We start from the raw sequence: 21,453 nt of genomic DNA on the forward strand, positions 1-21,453 counted from the left end.
AACCTTGCAGATGTCTTTGAACCCACTGGGGAAACACCTGTTCATTCCAATTATCAATGATCTTTTAAAGACTTGTAAAAGCTACTGTATAACAAATTGCATGCATTAACAAAATAATTTTTACCCTCAACCATGAAATGTACTGGGTAATGAAAGTTGTAATAAGAAAAACAATAAGCCTAAACTGAACAGCAGTTTCATCCACTTCAACTTAAATAGCTGTTGAAAAATGTGACTAAAATATTTCAGTTGTTACCCTATTTATAATTAATATGTTATGAAAACGTATTCAGTTATTAATGCATAGAAAGGCAAGTGAAGTTAAAGTAATAAAAGTTATTGTAATGCTATAAATCAGTCCAATCTGTACAACTGCAACTTCACATCAGATATAGACCAAAATGGTATGCATCAACAGGTATATTTGGATCCCTAAACACCAATTAACAAAATACACAATGTTTTTTCAACATTAAACAGCTTTTATTTTATTCATGTAAAACGCATTTTTATCCAGCTTGTAAAATAAATAGTTATAATATAAGTCTCTGGGTTCATAATTGAACTTTACAGTTTGCATAGGAAAAGAGGCTACGCTACAAGGATGGGTGAAATCACAAAAAGGAACATAATAAGGATTGTATCTATAGTCTACTGATCAAAATAAACTAATCTGGGAGAAGTGTTTAAAAAATAATCAAATTCAAAAGATACAAAACACAGATTCAGATAACAACTATGAAAGCACGGATTAGCAAATGTACTTACATAAATGATTAGCAAGCAGAGAAAGAAGAAAGAAAACATGCAGAATAAATGTGATAAAAAGAAAGAAAACATACATCCAAAATCCAAAATACTTTCCTTAAAAAAGTCACTAATTATTTATTTATTATATCATATTTAATTTACTTTAAAATATTAAAGATTCTTGCATGTTTTAAATGTATACATATGTTTATACTACTAAAACAAATTTAAAGAATATATGATCATTTAAAGGGAACCAAAGGTCAATTGTTATTACATAAAAGGGGAACAGCAATGCAATTTTTATATTTCAGGATTAGAAAGAATTGACATTGATAAGTGCATTTCAAACCATAACAAAAGTAAAATGTACACAATAATGTGTAAAACCTCCAGTCTTCATCACAAAATAGACAAAATGTCCAGGTATGCGCAGAACCACATTCTGCGGATCAGAACAAGACAACCAAACTTCTGGCAATGTGAAGCATCCTTATTATATTGTAAACAAGCAAGCTTGTGAATACACCTCTTTTAATCCAATAGAAATGTTGCTTTCGACTTCAAGATGGTTTTGCCGTCACATAATACTAACTCTGCATGTAGATCACATTGGGACATTTGAGGTGAAATGTCTGCCACATAACCTGTACTTATTCACTCGTACACTGCATTACATTAGTTATTACAGTAACTAGTGAGCAGGAAGGGACCACATCATGTTGCAATTTGTGAGAATTCTCATTCTCGTCCATGGGGAGACCATGCAAACATCATAGCAACTTACAGTACTTTTAAAAAGTTCAAAATCTTGTGCTTAATTCTAAATTTGTAATATTTTTCTATACTGTCATTGAATTTATTTTGTCACCAAGATTTAATAATCTATATGAGAAATTAGTACTCTAGTTCCCCTTTAGCAACTGATCCAAGAATTGTAAATGAAAACAAATTTAATAAAAGCATATGACATCTTTTTTACTTTTTGTAAGTATGTAAACCATGAAGACCTCTTAACAGTTCTTAAAGGACAGACATGCCCCACCTTACTAGGGGAGCTTGTTGTGGGCCCCATCAGTACATGATTTTTCTGAACCACAATTCACTACACTGTTTCTCATCTGCTCTTTAACTCAACACACACTTCACAGTCCCCAAACACAATTCACTTTCCTTTCAAACATAAATCACCTGCGGCAGCACTCATACATCTAAAACTGCTACTTTTTCCTCGTACCTCGGCAGTTGTGCTGCAGTCTGCTCTCAGCTAACCAGTCATGATGAGTTACTGCCACTCTATTTCCAATTCTCCTGAAGCCAATGGTCGGCATGAGATTACAAACACAAACCGTCTTTCATGGTGGGCTCAGTGGAATATTCTCCATCAACAGACATTTTTTTTTAAAGTAGAGGTTATTTTCCCTCTCTTTCCTCAGAGTGCAAGATCCACAGTCCCTCCAGGGAAGTCCGGCAGGCCATTTATATCACACTGCCTACAGCTGTAGCTCACCATCAAACAACCATCTCCCTACAGCTTTGTCTTTTTGCTAAGGGCCCGTCACAGGAATTTTAAGGAAGGACAATAAAAATGTTACATGAGAGACAAACAAATTCTAAATCTTAGACCAGTACCTATTCATTATACTATCAAAACTGGAGCAACTATTTCACAAATACAGCTGAAGCATACTAATCAATAATTAAAAAAGCAGATGAGTTAACAACAAAAAAAATCTTGCTAGAGGTACGAGAGCATGAGACATCTGCTCAAGTCCTAGTTTCTTTAATGACTGCTTCTGGATTCAGCTGCACACCTACTCAAAAGGGCAGTGAGATCAGTTCAGTGTGAATTGAACTACAGATTTGCAGCACAATCCATCTTGGTGTTCCTGTCTCTTTATCCCTGCTCCACTGCTGTACATCTGGCTATTGATTTCTAACTGGATACATATTCTGTTAACCAAACGAGGGTTTGAAATTTACTAAGTACTTCATTGACTCACAAGACGGACAATATCAAATCCAGCAGCCATATCACCCTGCAACTCACAACTGGCAACCCACTGAAGCTAAGCAGGTGTGAGCCTGGTCAGTACCTGGATGGGAGACCTCCTGGGAAAAACTAAGGTTGCTGCTGGAAGAGGTGTTAGTGGGGCCAGCAGGGGGCGCTCACCCTGCGGTCCATGTGGGTCCTAATGCCCCAGTATAGTGACGGGGACACTATACTGTAAACAGGGGCCATCCTTCGGATGAGATGCAAAACCGAGGTCCTCACTCTCTGTGGTCATTAAAAATCCCAGGGCACTTCTTGAAAAGAGTAGGGGTGTAACCCCAGCGTCCTGGCCAAAATTCCCAATGGCCCTTACCAATCATGGCCTCCTAATAGTCCCCCTCTATGAATTGGCTACATTACTCTGCTCTCCTCCCCACTGATATCTGATGTGTGGTGAGCGTTCTGGCGCACTATGGCTGCCGTCGCATCATCCAGGTGGATGCTGCACATTGGTGGTGGTGGAGGGGAGTCCCCATTACCTGTAAAGCGCTTTGAGTGGAGTGTCCAGAAAAGTGCTATATAAGTGTAAGCAATTATTATTATTATATCGTCAAATGGCTATTCCATCTGCTAGCATTGCAAGCTTTAGTTTCAACTGTCGTTCTAGGACCTTGGCATCTTCTATGAATTTGTGGCAAAATGAGTTAGGAAATCTTGGCCAGCAAGATCTTTACAGAAGGGTATCACAGCAGATACTCTGTGTAAAAAAGAAAAAAAAAATATTTAAAATCTGGAATTTTCAAAAACACATTTTGCTTTTGAAAAACACATATATAAACAGCAAGTTCAATATCTATTAGTGTGTTCCCAAAAACACAATCCTTGTCTAAAGGAGGAACTCGCTGTCACTGCACTAGAAACAATCTGGTTAGTTTTCATAGCTGGGGCTGAACCTTGTCACTGCACATTTTAAAGCGTATGAAATTTGTTAGTTCCCTGTCTACTGCACATTCCCTGAGGCATCCATGTAATATCCCCTACTGTAACAGACGTTATTCATAAACTCCTGTAGTTGCATATTGTTTATTAATCTATACTTTAGCAATTTTTTTTATTTAAATTTAATTAATAGTGATTTAGTCTTGTGGGTAGTAAAACTCTATTAATAAAAACATCTGCAACTCCAGAAATGTTCTCTTTAATACCAAATGTACATGTAATACAACTATATTACTCCATAATTATTTAGATAATTATGAAAATCCCCCCAAAAGTGTCCCTCTTGTATATAATAAAGCAGTGACAGGTTTTGGTGAAATAAACCCAAGAGCATGTAGGCTCTCAGTGAGCACACTGACGGCAGACTGGTTGCAGCAGCAGAGATAGGCTAGCACAGCAAAGGCAAGCATGGTCCAAGCACACATAGTCCAGAGCCGTAAACTGAGATAAGCAAATTTTAAAAGAGCACCAGGGTAGAAACCAGAGAACAAAGTTTGGGTGAAGCAGTGTCCAGAATCCAGGAAGCAAGCAGTGAGAACTCAGGAACTTGGGGCAAAGTTAGAGACGTAGTAAACTCTATGACAGAGTTCCCGAATATTGACAGATCTCACCTTATGTAGTTTTGAACTACTAAAGGTGAGTAAGAGGTAATAAATTAGCACAGTAATTGGCACTGATTGACAAGGTGGCTCGCTATCGTGTAAATACTTAGTCATGCCGCTGCTCATCCACAGCATCTAGCATGACAAAATTATTATAAAGATATAATTATTATAAATAAATATGAATTCTTCTAAACAAGCCTTTTTCAATGTTTTCAGTGTTTTCAGTGCACTTCAATCAAATCTCAGTCTAATAACCCCTTGTATTGTGTCATATTTAGTTCACAAATAAACTGTTTAAAATACTGTAAATAAACCCGATGGCCAAAACATTTTAAAAGACAAGAAATATGGATGACTACATAAAATCCAGCATGTACTGTAAGTGAAACTGCTGAGTAGTACTTAGTGGGTTCTTTATTTTTAAGAAAACTGTAAAAGTTATTTTACCTCCTGTACAGATGATGAATCACTTACTGCAGGAGATATAACCTAAAAATACTTCACTGGCAGATGGTAAGGTAGGTAATGTAGATATTTTGAAACCTGGCTGATAGCCAGAGCAAATTTACTAGAGGTAAAAACAGAAACCGTATTTGTCTGGCAAAAGTACTCTCAGTTAAGTACTTGTTTTTCTTAAATCTAATAGTGGAAAAAGTGTGCAAGATACAATTAGTTCTGCTAACACAGCACTATAAAGTACACAAGATTACTACAAAAGCACTGGAAGCAAAAATGTCAATTTTAAAATTTAGGATGCATCAGTTACGTACTAAAATAAATATTGTTTTTATATCTCAGTACTAGTATATTTATCTAATATACTGTATTTAAAGAAAATTTAAAACAATTAATGCCGATCACAGAGGAAACCATTTTATTCAACCATACAAAATCAAAAGCAACTCATAGAACATGGTCATTTGTGAGAAACATAGCAAAAAACAATGCAATTTTTACCTTCTAGTCTATTTCTTCTTCTTTCAAAACAAGCATTTTTTTAAGAAACACATATTACAAACCCCTAAATTATAGATAAAAGGAAAAAGAATGTATAAAAGAATCATTACATTTTATTACTATATTAATAAATTTCTTTGACCGCTATGATAAAGATTTATCTTGTTCTCATTTAACCTTCTCTTACATTACAGACAATATTTTTTTCCAGCTACGACTATCCAGAGAAAGAACAAAATAACACATTGACAGGTGTTCTCCTTTCCTCTATGAGTCACTGCTTAGCACAAGAAGATCAGCATGTAATCCACTTGGTGGGTCCATTTTTATTATGCACAAAGAACAGACACCTTCTCTCATTCCATAAAAAATAATTCTACAGAACTGTTGTTTGTAGTTCCCACAGCACATTGTCAAGACCACTTTGAGGCCAGATATTGTTCTAGTCTCCAATCAACCAAAAATGTCATCCTTTGGAACTGACAGTGCCAAGGGAGGATCGGCTGGAGGAGGCCGAGCATAAAATGGCCAAGTACGAGGGGCTTGTAAATGACTGCCGGTCTCAGAGTTAAAAAGAGTTCAAAACAAAATCCAATCAGTTTCAACTATTCTATGAACTCATCAGCTGTTGCCTGTCTACACCAGATGAGAAAGAAGTACAATTAAGAATTTCTCCTATCTTAATTTTACACATCATGATGGCTTAGGCACTGTAAAAGGCATTATAAAATCTTCAGTTTTACAGACAAAATCTACTTAATGGGAATTTTGTCTGTAAAACCAGAAATACCTTTCCTCCACAACAGTGGACACAGTAAAAATGCAAAAATAATAAAACAGTAAAGGTCATACTTTATACAACCTTTAAATAGATCTAAAATGCGTGAATATTGATGGCTCCCTATAGGGAAGGGCAATTGGTATAAAATGTAGCAATATAGGCAGAACCTATACTGAGTTTTTTGTACAGGATTGTATTAGTGTTGAGAGGGAGTAAGTGTGTTTACATGTGCATTTATCAGAGTCTCCAGTTCTTTGAGAAATGCAGGCGGTAGAAAACTACTCCACAACTGAACACTTATACAATCATTTTTTTCATTTTCTTTCATAATAATTTTTATCTTCTGTCTATTTTTTGCTTTGTATTTGTGGTTATAGACTGTTCAGTATGCAAATCAATCAATTTTAATTTTTTCCAGAGACCCGTGTTTTGTTCACGGACAGTTCAAGTAAAGAAGTGAATTTTATCAACTGAGGCAATCATTAGGAAGTGAACTTTATAAACTGTGGTGGCTCTGTGGCTAAGGATCTGCGCCTGTGGCTGGAAGGTTGCCGGTTCATATCCTGCGGCTGGAAGAGGAATTCTACTCCATTGGGCCCCAGAGCAAGACCCTTAACCTCAACTGCTCCAGGGGCGCCATATAAATGGCTGACCCTGCGCTCTGACCCTAAGCTTCTCTCCCTGTCTGTGTGTCTCATGGAAAGTAAATTGGGGTATGCGAAAAGACAAATTCCTAATACAATGGCCAATAAAGTGATTTTATTGTGGAAGTAATCACTACTTGAAACTTAGGAGTAGGTGAATTGATTATGATGGGTAACATTTGTGCTTCATATGCATTTTTTTTAAAACAATCATTTTAGAAAATACACTAAAATGTTATTTTTTGTAAAGAAAGCTCTGCGTATAATAATAATAATAATAAATTATTAAGGTACAAATACAGGGAGTGTACAAAATAATTCATTAACTACGAGGACAGAGAACTAGGAGAACTAATTTAGGATTTGGGCTGCCCTTTGCCTTTAGAACAGCTTCAGTCCTTTTTGGAAAAGTTTTAAACTGTTTCCTGCGGGATATTGGACAGTTCTTCATGAAGAAAAGTCTCCAGTTCTTTGAGAACTGCAGGAGGTAAAAAACTACTCCACAATTGAACACTTACACAATAATTTTTTTCATTTTCTTTCATAATAATTTTTATCTTCCGTTTGTTTTTTGCTTTGTATGTGTAGTTATAGACTGTTCAGTATGCAAATCAATCAATTTTAATTTTATATATCACCTTTCAATCAGAGCATTTTCAGGGTATTTTACATAAAGTAAACAAAAAGAAAAATGTACAAAACCAGAAAAATAATAATAAAACATGTAGAAATTATTAAATAAAAAGAATTATCTCAAGAATTGATGGTTATTGAGAACAAGCAAGATTTAAAAACATCGGAAGAGGGTGCGTTTTTAATATCAGTAAGCATTTTCCATAGACCAAAATGGCTCTGCCCCTTAATGTACAAGGTGAAACTCTTGGAACGCTAAAGAGCCTAGACGCAACCGAAAGAAGTGAGAGAACTGGAACATGTTGGAATAACAATTCTTGAAAGTACACAGGATAACCATCATGTGACAACAAGTGAATTTGCCACATGGTCTGTATCCTGTGAATTGTTGTAGGGCAACAAGAGAATTTAAAGTCAATCCTGTAAGAGAATGGTAGCCAGTACAGGATTTTCAGCAAAGAAGAAATACATTCAGATTTTTTTTTTTACTTTAATCAGCATCGAGCAGCACACTTCTGGACATGCTGTCGTTTCTAAAGTAATTTCTTAGATGATCTAGCTAGCAAAGCATGCAGTAGTCTAGTCTTGAGAAGATGAAAGCATCAACATCAGTAAGAGAAAGAATTGGTCTTACACAGGATATGTTTTTTAAATGAAAGAAGGATCTGTTGTAAACTTTGTGGACATTGCAAAACTCATCCCTAACTTTTTTAGAATTTTGAGGAATAATTTCTGCATCACTAAAAGCGAGTTTTAAACAGTCCAACGTTGAAACTTCATGTTGAAAAACAATTTAAATCATCTTGGTCTTATTTATGCTTAATTGGAGGTAATTCTTCATTCACAACTGTATATCTTCAAGACATTTGTTTAGTGTTAAATGACCAGTTTGAAGATTTAATTATGTATACAGGTAAATATGAATATCATCAGCATAACAGTGGAAATTGACATGGTCTTTTCCAATAACGTGGCCTAATGGCAACATATAAATATTGAAACAGTAAGGGCAGAGGATTGAGCCCTGAGGCACTCCAGAGGTGACAGGCAGGATCTGATTTGGTACTACAGGCAGACCTAAATCCTAATTAAAAGGTTTTAAACATAGAAAGTTTAAAGTTTAAAGTCTAACTCCTTATTTGAAATGAATTTAACAAATATTAATTACTGCTTGCAGCTTGTATGACCGCAAGCTTTAAAGCAATAAAATGCTGAGGGTCTTTATACTTTTGCAACAAAGTATATCTGAAACATTAGTCTGATCAACATTAACATGTAGCAGTGCTTGAATGCCTAAAGATCTTTTTCTACATAAGATAAGCTATCATATATCAAACTACTGTATCTGTTTCTGTCCTACTCTGGTAAAAGGCAATGTCAGTAGGGGTAACTTCAGAGATGATTTAGTGAAAAACAATACAATCCCACAGAAAAGATTCATTCTTCCCCCATATATACATATTAGTAAAAATAACATGATTCTCCAGCCATTAAAAACACTTCTGACTGCATGCACTAGGAACCTTTGTATATAGTTGTTATCTGGTATGAGTTTGACACGAAAGAAAGCAAATATTTCTTCTTTGATAAGATATGATTGGTTCAGATTAGTACAACCTACCACTCTGGTTCAGAAAGTGAACAGAAAGTTCATTCTCTAAAAATGACTATTTCATTAAAGAGTAATGAGAATTAGGCAAGAAACATGGACAGCTATCATTATAATGGACATCCAGGCTGATGAAGCACTGGAGCACACTAACCATAAGTAGTTTAGCTATATCACAACATTCTTATTAACAGCATTTGTATTTCATCTTGACTGAAGAATGTCTGTAGAGTACCCAGTTAAAAATGCATAGAAGATATTAACTTGAAATGTTAAAAATGTAACCAGTTACAAATATGCATAATCATTCCTCATGACGGCAAAAAACATATTAAGAACTCAGTCAATGTAATATGCTGTGGACAGACCAGCAATAATTGATGTCAATCTAAAAATGTATTGGTTTTCAAACTTGCAGGCTTTCAGAGATGTAGAAGTAGCTGATGATTTGTTTTGTTCATATTATTATTTGAACATCCACAGTGTATTAGCTGAAGAAATAACCAAAAAGAAAAACTTGGACATGTAAAACATTTATGAGTTTCCTCAACCTCGGGTTTCCTTACACTTTCAGTGCTCTAAACAATTCTATGATGCAGTCTGTATAACATCTCTTTAAAAATGTCTCGCTTGACCTAAGTCTGTACTGAGGGAATCCTGGTAGAGTAGACTGTAGAAAGCAAAAATTATAAAAACCCTGCACCACAGTTCATGTTAAATACTTAAATTGACTACATAACAATTATAAAACATTAGTGAAGCAGGAATCATATAAGCCAATAAAGGTGAGCCTACAATTTCATTATTGTCTTATCCTAAGGTATCAAAAAAGTACTGTACAGTGCATTCAGAAAGTATTCACCCCCCATTGATTATTTCTTGTTCTACTGTGTTGCCAAGTCAAACTAAAGCATATTTAAATGGGATTTTCCCACTCTAAAGAATTAATTATCTATCATGGTAAAATGAAATAAAGTATTTAGATGTCTTCAGAACTACGTAAAAAAATAAAAATCTGAAAATCAGTTAATTGATAAGTATTCACCCCTTTTGTTTTAACAACCTAAATTGGGTGAGGTATTCAATTATCTTGAGAGGTCACACTAAATATGTTAACAAGGTAGACCTGTGTTTATTTCAAATCCACCTGTGTTCAACTGCTTGATTGCACAATAAATATCACTTACTTTGTGAGTTCTCACAACTAAAACAGCAGATCAGATCAGTCCTGCTGTCATGAAGACCAAGGAGCTGCCCGTGAAACTTCGAGAAGAAGTTGTTAGGAGGAAAAAAGCTGGAGAAGGTTATAAAAAGATTAGCAAAGCTTTGAACCTTCCTAGGAGCACCATGAAGTCCACTGTAAAAAAATGGGAAAAACATGGCACAACCCAGACACTTCTAAGATCAGGCCATCCTACCAAATTGAACAACTGGACAAGAAGGGCAATTGTCAGAGAAGTGACCAAGAGGCCAGCTACAACACTGACAAGAGTTGCAGAGTTCTTTAGCTGATATGGGAGAAACTGTCTAGACATAAACAATCTGTTCAGCAGTTCACAGATTCGGCCTCTTTGGGAGAGTGGCTTGAAGGAAGCCACTTCTGAGAAAGGCCAACATTAAGTCACGCCTGGAGTTTGCAAGCCATGTGACAAAACCTGAAACCTTTTGGAAGAAAATGCTGTGGACTGATGAGACTAAAGTTGAGCTCTTTGGCCTGAAAACAAAGCGCTATGTTTGGCGCAAACCAAATACAGCCCAACACCCAGGTAACACTCAATCCTTGAGGAGAACCTGTTTCAGTCAGCCAGAGATCTGCGTTTAGGGCAAAGATTTATTTTCCAGCAGGACAATGACCCAAAACACACGGCAAAAACTATCAAGGAATGGCTTGAAAAAAAGAAGGTTGGTATTCTGCAATGGCCCAGCCAGAGCCCAGACTTGAATCCAACTGAAAATCTGTGGTATGACCTGAAAATTGCTGTCCACTGATGCTCTGCATCTAATTTGGCAGAGTTGGAGCAAATTTGCATTGAAAAATGGGCAAAAATTCCACAATCTAAATGTGCCAAGCTCATACAGACATACCCAAGAAGACTCACGGCAAATGAAAGAAATCTTTCATTCTGGAGAAACTAATGTGTATAAATAAACTGTGTTAAAATTTGAAGGTGTAACAGGAACAAAATCCGAAAAAAGTTCAAGGGGGTGAATACTTTCGGAAGGCACTACTTTACATCCACCCTTTTCCTTCTTTGACCTTTGGGTGCTCAAATAAATAGCTTAAAACCAGCTACTAAAAAAAATGTCCACCAAAGTTCAATATCTCAGATTCTATTTTTACATTTTGTCCAGTCATTTAGGACTCAAGCTTATACAAACTGAATATGTTCATTAAATGTGAAACAGGTCTGCTTTTATCTGCTGCACTTAGAATACAAATCTGCCAGCTAACATGCAACATTAGCTGAGCTGACAGTAACTGTTAAGTATGGTAAGAAGAGTTTCATCAATTCATCAATAATTCACTGAGGCATTTACACATCTAGGTCTTCTATACAGCGGAATTACAGAACAATGCACACAGAACAGTCAATTAGGTAAGTATTAGGCCACAAGTGAGACAAGTTTAGGTTTCGCAAGAATGTGCATAGATAACATCCTGACAAACCTTACTGTGAATTTATATAAATATGCTACAGCAGCTTTTAGACAACCTTACAAACATGACACAACATAGGAAACAGTTGTCTTTTCAGAGTTTGATTAATCCCTACTTTTTTCTGTGCAACTTGCAAGCTGACTAAACTCCATTCTATAAGCTTGATACATGTGTTTGTAAACATATCAGTAGTCTTAGTCGCCAGTGTTTTGGGTAATGTTTTGTTTCTAAGTAAAATAATAGTCTGTTTTGAAATCAACAAGTTATTTAACAATTTCAATAAATGCAAACATAATTCACTAAACCATGAACTGAGGTAGTTTTTGTTAATATTAACTAAAATAAATACAAAACAAATTCACTATAATGTTTTAGTACCACAGTGCCGTGAGAAATATAGTTTTGAAGATATCACAATATTTCAAAAGCAAAGATCAAATCTTTTTTTTAAATAAACAGTGAATAACAAAAACATGAATAGGTTTGGGGAAAGCACAGTGGTACAGTGGTTAGCATTGCTGCCTCACAGTGCTGGATCCCTGGATTTAATCACGGACCCGAGAAGCTAGCTGCATCACCATGCTGTGAGTGTCTGGGTGTCTGTGTTTGTGTCCGTCTGCTCTGCCTTGAGTTTGCAGCTTACTGGGATAGGCTCCAGCTCCCATGCAACACTGATTTGGAAGAAGCAGTTTGAAAATAGGTGTATTAATAAGGCTTGTTCCTAAAAAAAAACCCTAATATAAGTTATCAATATGGTAATGAAAAGTGATAAAGACACATCCTATTCACAGTTATAAAAAAAGTTACTGGAAATACCTGCCAAACTCCCCAAGTTAAAGATCCATGTCACCTTTTTTTCCATTTGCAGAAATTACAGCTTGGCAATTTGCAGCCTCTTATGAGATGGCATATGGGAAGGCCTTCACCATTTAGCTGAGAGACACAGGTCCCTAGAAAGTGATCTAAAATCATTTACTTTGAAGCTTAATAAAATGCGGGTAATTAATAAGCATACAGGTGGTTAAACAGCAACTGGCCAAAACCAGAATCACTGCTGGAGACACTGGTAGGATCAAGAGGGGAGTGAACCTATAAAATTTCTTCAGTCTAACCTCTCTAAATGGAGTCCGTCTTTGGAGAGCAGAGACAAAGACCCACCACTTTTACAGCAAGTATAAACACCCTCAGATCCATGCCATGCAACCTGATTTTTAAACTGCTACAACACATTGTAATCCAACCTTATAGTACAGTGGTTATAGACCACACTCTTTCACGGATTACAACGTTGCAGTTTTGAAAAGACAGGACATAGCACAAGCCAGGAAATCTCACATTCAAATGAGGATGAGGATTAAGTCTTTTCTGACTTATCCAGTTCCTCTTGTTAAGGTCTTCATGGTGGAAGCAAATACTGTTAAAACACCAAAGCAATATGAAGATTTTGCAATGTCTTTGGAGTCTACAAATATCATTTTGGCAATGGATACAGTTCAATGTGGACATTAATTAAAGTTTATCAGAACTGTAAGGTTTACACTGTCTACACTGACATTACGTTTACCATTAGGACATGTAATACTGTATATATACTGTAATACTATAGGTTATAATTTTGAATTGGATTATGGATATCTTGCTATAAAAGGACTTTTGAAAAAGAAATGGGCTAAAAAGATTAAGGTTTTGTTTCTGGTTATTTATTGAATTATGGGGAGTTGGGTTTCAGAGCATTGAACTGCTGTGCTCAGTGCTCACTGAAGATTTATGTTTCTGGGAAATATAGTTTTTTGAAGCCTTATTTCTAACTACACTGTTTTCACGGTTTGCAGTGTTGGCTTTTTTGCTGATCTCCCCTTTTCCTTATTTTTCTACTGTTGCAGTTTTATCTGCCAAATTATACTTATATTCATAATATACTGCTTTGCATTCCAATGCAAAAAGTCTGTTTTGTTTGGAATATCATCTTTCTTCACAATAGGTCTGATAAAGCAACTATTTATATCTGTATTTATTTTGATTGTTTTTTATGAGTGAGAGATTCTCAATTTATTATTCTTATCTACTGTGACAACAGTTTTTGTATCCTGGAAACTCAGTGGCCTACTTAATCGCATTAAACATACTATGCATTAAGACTTTCTGCATTGTAAAAAGATACTAATGCAGAAATCTCACCTTAAAACTGATGACATCCACAGCTTTCAAAATAACCACTGTCATGATGCAGCACACTCCTCTGGAACTAATAAAACTGAGGGGATTCTTAAATTAAGAATTAGAAAACTGAAACATTCTGTAGACAGGTCAGTTAGGGACAATGTAAGATGTTTGTGTACTTATTAGGTTTGTTTACCAATACTTAGTTTGTTTTTGTTTCAATTTACTGTATACCTCTAATGGTCATGACCTCAAAGTTCTTCCCATTATAGCAAGTGCATCCCTATATTTTTCAAAAAACAGATAATAGGAGGATATTTAAACTGATAGGAAATCCAGATTTAGGTAAAACTAATCCACACTCAACTGAAAGTATTTTTATGTTCATCACCAATTTTTAATCATTAGAGATATTAATTTATTTGGCTTTTGAAAAATGATAATGCGAGGGACTACACAACTTCTTTCCCACTGGACACAGAACATCCTCCTGTACTGACTATATTCTTGGCAGCAAGTATTAAATCTGCCTTGAATATGTGGCAAAAGTGATTAAATCAAAGAACAGAAGGCATTGTGATAGGCATCATGCTGTTTTCAGAATGAATTAATTAAAAAATTAACTATTATAAAAGTAACAAAAATCAGAAACATAGTGAAGATAATCTTCAGAAAGTAAATCATTTTATTTTACTGGCTCCTCAACAGACATGAAGCAGAGAAAAATGCCACGTGTAACATTCTTTCAGACAGTTTTCACTTAGAAAATGAAGCACGTATCACATGCTCCTCAAACACCACATCCCACATAACTTCTCAAGACAGCAGGAAGTAAGTTTTCATACTGTTAAAACAGAGCAACATTATTTTAAATACATACTGCATATGGAAATCCAACAGAACTGACTACAGTATAAAATCATTCTTCTGAATCAAATTAACTTATCTAAAATTATATCCTATGACCTATATATGCAGCTAAATTGAGAAGTGTATTGTGTGCTCAAATATAATAAAATGTATGCATTGTACTCCAGATGTTTGTTACAAAAACATTTGTAATGAAAAATTTCTGAAATTATTTTGTTGCAATACTGACAAGACAAAAAACAATGATACTGCTGTGCTTTCCCATTCCAGTGTCCTTGTCTAGTAAGAATCTGAAATAAACTCAATACTGTCCTTAAAAAAATACAAAGCGGAACAACAATACATTAGAAAAATTAAATCAGGGACGATTTTGTTAAATCGAGATTCATAAAATACGATCATTTCAGGAGATACCTCCTAAGAAATAATGTTCCCTTTGTACCAGTGAAGCAACCTTTCCGCATTTTTAATCAATTGATTACCAAGTATGGAAATTAGAATAAAACAATAATGTGTCCACCGGGAAACACCGGCATTCAATTATATCAACTGACTTCAATCGTGGTCATCAAAACGTTCCTGCTATGAGCGAAGATATTGTTGAAAACGCCTCCATTTTTAATGGACACCATAGCCTTCAAAGGGAAGCGGGTGGGATTTTGTGTCATAATATATTGATTTGTGTCCTGATTAGTAATCTACTTACACCCATCTGCTATGAAATACGCGATAAAGTCTAGGCATAACTACCACAGTTGTAATTAGTATTAGCGGTCACTAAACACGATATCAGTTGTTTACGGAAGAAAGCCATTGTACGCACACTGCAAAGCCGACTGCAACAAATGATCCAGACTGGATCAGTGCCGATAGATAATACAAGTCCTCCTTCCGGGAAAAGCCACGTGCGCCAAATTATTCTTCACTGTAACTAACCGACGAGACAAATTATTATAAGCGTTTACAATTTCTTAATGCGATTTCTGGCATCAGTTGTAATCAGTAGATTAAATTAATTTACCGCTGTTTCGGTTCTTTCGCAGTCACTAAACATAAGCAGCATTAACACGGTAAACGTCAAGTATTTGCGTATTGAAAGCAACCTCACAATAAAGTCATGTTTAATTTAATGCAGGCCAGTGCATACGCGTTTTTTTAATGTAACAATCTGGGTCAGTTTTTTTAAGCATTATTTTCTTGAAATCTAAATTAAATTTTCTGTGAAATCCACCACCGTTCAATTTTAACAATTCCCGGACTTACTTCTCCGCCGCAGCTTCTTTGCTGTTATCATTGTGCTTCCGCTGTTCAGACTCTGCTACTGCGCCTTCAGATTTGGAGCAAAAGGGTCTACACCCGACTAGCGGCTGAAAAACGGATTTGTATCCTCCGGCATGAAAGGGCTTCAGTTTAGACACCACTTGGACATCCAGAGAAGCGGCGCTAAAACAGTAGGTCACGAATGACACTTTATTTTTTGAAACACCAGCCAAAGAACGCTTCAGATTGGTCTGAAAAAACTCCTTTAACGCTGTCGAAAACCTAAACTGTAACATTTCAATCCTGTTGATTGAATTTCTGTTTTATTTCTAGAGAACCACCGAAATACAAGAGCCTTCCGAAAGATTCAACCTCTTAATGTGCAATGAGTCATTCAATAACGCAACATCGAAGCTTACAGTGCTACAACGTTTTACTCACGCCCACTGAAATCCTATTGGGGAATCGATATTTAGTGCTATATCTGTTTGTTCTCTGATTTGTTAAAAGACATGCCCTTCAACCTTCGCGGCTGCATCATTTCCTACATTAATTGCTGGTGCTGAGCCTAAGCATTAACACGAAAGACGTTAGGATTCTGAAGGACAGTACTACAGAACGTATTTAAACACGCAGTGCGCTTGATTGAAGATCTCAGGTTCGCGCAGGATTTGTGCGTAGTTCAGAAGACTCTTGAGCACAACCAATGAAGCGAATGGAAGTATTTTTAGCTCAGGGTGTTTCTGTCACATTATGTAATTTATAATGAAAATATGACTCCCTGAGTATGATTAATATAATAATAAAATAATCAGAACGCCGGAATAACTTAAGCATATTTTTCATGCAAGAAATTAAATATATAAAATATGTATTTATATTTTAAATGCAATATAATAACCTTCTGTCACTTGTTTTATTTCAGATTAAATAACAGCTGCTTTTTAACTTAAAATAAAATATTACAGGCATTGTAACTAGGGTAAACAAGTTACACTTTATCTGAAGTGTTCTTGCTCCGAAATATCTATTAAAGAAAAAAAGAGGCATCAGGAGATAAAAGGAGTATATCTACAGTAATTAGGCAAAAAAGAAATGTAACTAATCGGGATATGGTGGAGAAAAAGTCAGAGTTTCTACCCTATATTTTTAAGTACTGATGAGAAATGATGGTATTATTTTGCCTGTATAGCGAAAAACAATGTCGAGTGTAAAAAATTACAATGGCAACAAAAATTATAGCAACTTAGTGTTACATCTTCCAAAACTGGGTTGGTGCAGTGGTTAGCATTGCTGCCTCGAAATGCTGGGGCATTGGGTTCAGTTCTGGACCTAGGGTGCTGTGGAGTTTGTTTGCTCTCCCTGCAATCACATGGGTTTCTATGAGTGCTCTGGTATCCCCCCACAGTCTGAACAATTACTGGAAAGTTAACTAGATTCTGTGAAAACTGGCACTAGAAGTGAATGTATGTCTTTGTTTGTGCCTGTGTGTCTGCCCTCTGAATACTGGCACCCTATCCAGGGTGTATCCTGCCTTGCGCCCATTGCTTGCTGGGATAGGTTCTGACTCCCCCACAACCCTGAATTGGAAGAGGCAGTTAGAAAATGGATGGATGGCTTATTCCCACTGTTTTAATATTCTCTTATTGTACAATTAAAGTGCATAGAAACATTTTTGTTAGTAGTTGGCTAATATGAGACAAATATGACCCTGAAAAAAATGTAAAATAATAGGTTTGGTGTGGGTCTGGAGCCTATGTTCTGTAGTATCCTCTGTGAGCAGCCTAAACTATAAGTATTTGGATAGTTTTCAATATAAACAGGTATGTGCTATAACATCATTCAATCTGCACTCCTGAATAATTTTTGAAAGGTCTGGCAAAACAAATGTACAGCTTTAGCATTAAAAGGGATAAGAACAGTAAATAATACTGCAGGGTTATTTATCAAATTGTGATTTGAAACCTCTACTTCTGCTATATTTTATGGTTCTAAGATAAGATCACTTTATTAGCCATATACAATTTCTTGCATTAGGAATTTGTCTTTTCACATACCCCAGCTTGCTCTCCATGAGACACACAGACAGGGAGAGAGACGCTTGGGGTCAGAGCACAGGGTCAGCCATTGTACAGCACCCCTGGAGGAGTTGGGGTTAATGGCCATGCTCAGGAGCCCAAAAGAGTAGGATTCGCAGGATTTGAACTAGCAACCTTCCAGCCACAGGCGCAGATCCTTAGCCACTGCTCCACCCCAAACTGAACCTGAAACCTGAAATGGGGCAGGTGCACAAAATCAAGTCCAAAGTGAAAGAGCTGGAGCGCCCTTAAGGGGGAGGGACTACAATCGTGACAGATTATAGTGCAAAATGGAAGGAGAATGAGTCTTTGATCATAGATGAATTTCCAAATACAGACAGTTTTGGAGTGTAGATCACTGGCAGGAACTACTGTGTATATAAAACATCTATACTATGGGTAACAGTCCAATTAAAAATTAATTTAAATAATAACCTTAAACTTGGGAAAAATATATTAAAATATTAAAGTGACCATCTTACGATTCAAATTCCCTTTCTGGAAAATCTAATACACGTTTTAAAACTTTGGTCTGTGAGAGGGCTTACAGCAATATTTACCATGATGTAACAGAAAAATTGAAAAAACTTTGAACATTTACCACAACAATATTAAATAGAAAAAAATACTTCTACTGATTTCTTGATAATTGTATGGCTTATTTCCAGCAAAGCAATGAGAAGAATATAATATCAAACCTGTATAATAACGACATGAAAAAAGATGTATTAAAATAAAGTGTCAGAAACAATATATTAAAAATATATTACATATATTAAAATAAAATGTCATAAAGAACAATTTCTACAGATCAATGGAGGAGCATATGCAGATTTCAACAAAGCTCCACCAGTTCACAAGTTTGGAGAAATTTCTGTCCTAAAATTCAAGCAAAAGAAAAAGGAAGCAGTTCACAATGTTGGAGATGATGTGGAGAGCAAGAAGCTACTCATTTATACATATTCTGGTCATGCCTGAAAATGCAACAATGTTGGAAATTCATTTATTTAGTCTTAGGTGCAAACTAAAGCCTGTGATTCTTCACACCCATTCAACCAGAGAGAAATGAAACATATTTGCAGGATGCCAAATGGCATCTTCCTGTACTGTTTGACTTCTGACACTGTCCCTTCTCTGTATGTTCCTTTGATATGTTAATGTCTTGCCTACTTTTAATGTATAAAAAGGAAAGTGTAATTTCAATCCAGTGAGCATGTCTTGAGTGCTGAGGGAAATCCTTTCTCTGTGATATGCTCCCCTTCAGCTGATTGAATTAAAGATCTCTGTTGACAATCTCCTAAGCTGAGTGAAGACTGAGTTTTCTTCTACACTAGGCAAGGAATCCAGGTATTTCGAAACCAGGAATGTTCTGTCTAGCTGTCTAAGGTATGTATCATATCACTCTGCAACTCACAACTGACAACCCACTGAAGCTAAGCAGGTGTGAGCCTGTTCAGTACCTGGTCAGTACCTAGATGGGAGACCTCCTGGGAAAAACTAAGGTTGCTGCTGGAAGAGGTTTTAGTGGGGCCAGCAGGATACACTCACCTTGCAGTCCATGTGGGTCCTACTGCCCCATTATAGTGATGGGGACACTATACTGTAAACAGGTGCCATCCTTCAGATGAGACATAAAACCTAGGTCCTGACTCTCTGTGGTCATTAAAAATCCCAGGGTGTTTCTCGAAAACAGTAGGCGTGTAACTCCAGCGTCCTGGCCAAATTTCCCATTAGCCCTTACCTATCTTGGCCTCTTAATAATCCCCATCTATGAATTGGCTTCATTACTCAGCTCTCCTCCCCACTGATAGGTGATGTGTGGTGAGAGTTCTGGTGCACTATGCGTTCTGGGTGCCATCACATCATCCAGGTGGATGCTGCACATGGTGGTGGTGGAGGGGAGTCACCATTACCTGTAAAGCGCTTTGAGTGGAGTGTCCAGAAAAGCACTATATACAGTAAGTGTAAGCAATTATTATTATGTGGGACAACACATACTTTTTTAGCATTGTGAATATATATATACTTGTGGTAATCTCATAAACACATACGAAATAAAAATGCATTGACCTTCGTTTTAACAACGATATGATCACTAATAGTGAGCAGACACAGCACTTATGGAGCTGGCTTCTGTGATAATTGAATAAATTGATAATATAAGGGGCAGCTGTGGTGGTCTAATATTGGCCTAAGCAAACACTCCAATGAATACCATTTCATACCTTAAAAATAAGTATTGTAAGGTATAGTTAAACATTCCCCTGTTGCACATCACAAATACCTTGTATGCTCTGTGTGTGACTTTAAAAAAAACTCAAGTCTTATTTCCATATCAATTGTCCTCTAGTTTATTTACATATAGCCTCATATACTGTACAATTATACTCGTAAGATGTATTGGTCTATAATTACTCAGTTCTTGTTTGTTAGTCTTCTTATGATGATGAAAGCAATTTTCCATTCCTTAGCTACTACTTTGGACTCAGGCAACTGTTGTGAGAATTTTGTTAATGGCCTAATAATATTACCTCTTGTTTTTCTTCCAATTGAAAGAATGTCATCAAGTCCTGGAGATGTGGTTATCTTAAATGCTTCTAGTACTAGTTCTCCTACTTGTAACAGTTCTGCATTTTCTATGCTAATACTATTAAATACAGAACTCAAATTGTTTTTCTTAGTATAGTAAGTAAAATATTATTTTAGTGCATTATAAATTTGCCTTTTATTATCTAGAAGTTTCCCATCATTATTCCAAATATATTTTACTTCATTCTTTATTGCTCTTTGCCGTTGTAATACTGAAAACAAGAAATTGAAAAAAAGAATAGCCTCCAGCAACAGAACAGCATAGATTACTGATTAAGCACACATACTCTACAACACAACATTGTTATACTGTATCTATAGGGGACTAGGAATGTCTCTAAGACTTTAGATAAGTTTGTAACACCTAGCAATGTAAAACATTACCAGCTTCAAAGCAGAGGGGATGTTTGCTGAGATGAGATGTAGAGGGTCCCCTGATCAAAACCAATGGGAAAGTTAACCTTGGTTTACATAGTTAATTAAGTTGTGGGAAAATGATTGACAAAGAGCAGTCCAGAAACATACCATACAGTATAAGATCACATTAAGATGAGAAAAGAGGAAGAGTTGGAACTTGAAGCTTGCGTCAGATGAGATTCCCTACTTCATAATCATCTAAACAAAACCTGATTGGAGCTAAGTATATGAACTTTGTTAGAGAGAGTTTGCTTTTCTGTGTTTTTAGGGAACTTGGGTTTCCTGAGTAAAAGATGCCTTAGTTAAAGACAGCCTTTCCTGCTTGTTGGTGCATTTTTAGAATAGGGAGATAGGCTACCATTTATTTGTGGCATCTGGGTTTGCAGAGAGATATTTAACTGCAGGTTGTATTGCATTTATTGAGAATGCAGCTTACCTCTTATTTTGGC

The 21,453-nt window shown here is 36.1% G+C and overlaps 1 protein-coding gene across 2 annotated transcripts in view; it reads right to left on the reverse strand.

Annotated features, from left to right (window-relative positions):
- Nucleotides 1-16,376, reverse strand: part of glsb (glutaminase b) — a 91,426-nt gene extending 75,050 nt beyond the window's left edge. For both annotated transcript variants that reach the window (XM_088930205.1, XM_088930206.1), the window contains exon 1: nt 15,924-16,376. In XM_088930205.1, coding sequence (XP_088786331.1) covers nt 15,924-16,216 — 293 coding nt within the window. In that variant the 5' untranslated portion in view covers nt 16,217-16,376. The remainder of the gene's footprint in view (nt 1-15,923) is intronic.
- Nucleotides 16,377-21,453: the final 5,077 nt, after the last annotated feature.

The sequence above is a fragment of the Atractosteus spatula genome, chromosome 13 (genome assembly GCF_055471065.1).
Source record: "Atractosteus spatula isolate fAtrSpa1 chromosome 13, fAtrSpa1.hap1, whole genome shotgun sequence".
Lineage (NCBI taxonomy): Eukaryota > Metazoa > Chordata > Actinopteri > Semionotiformes > Lepisosteidae > Atractosteus > Atractosteus spatula.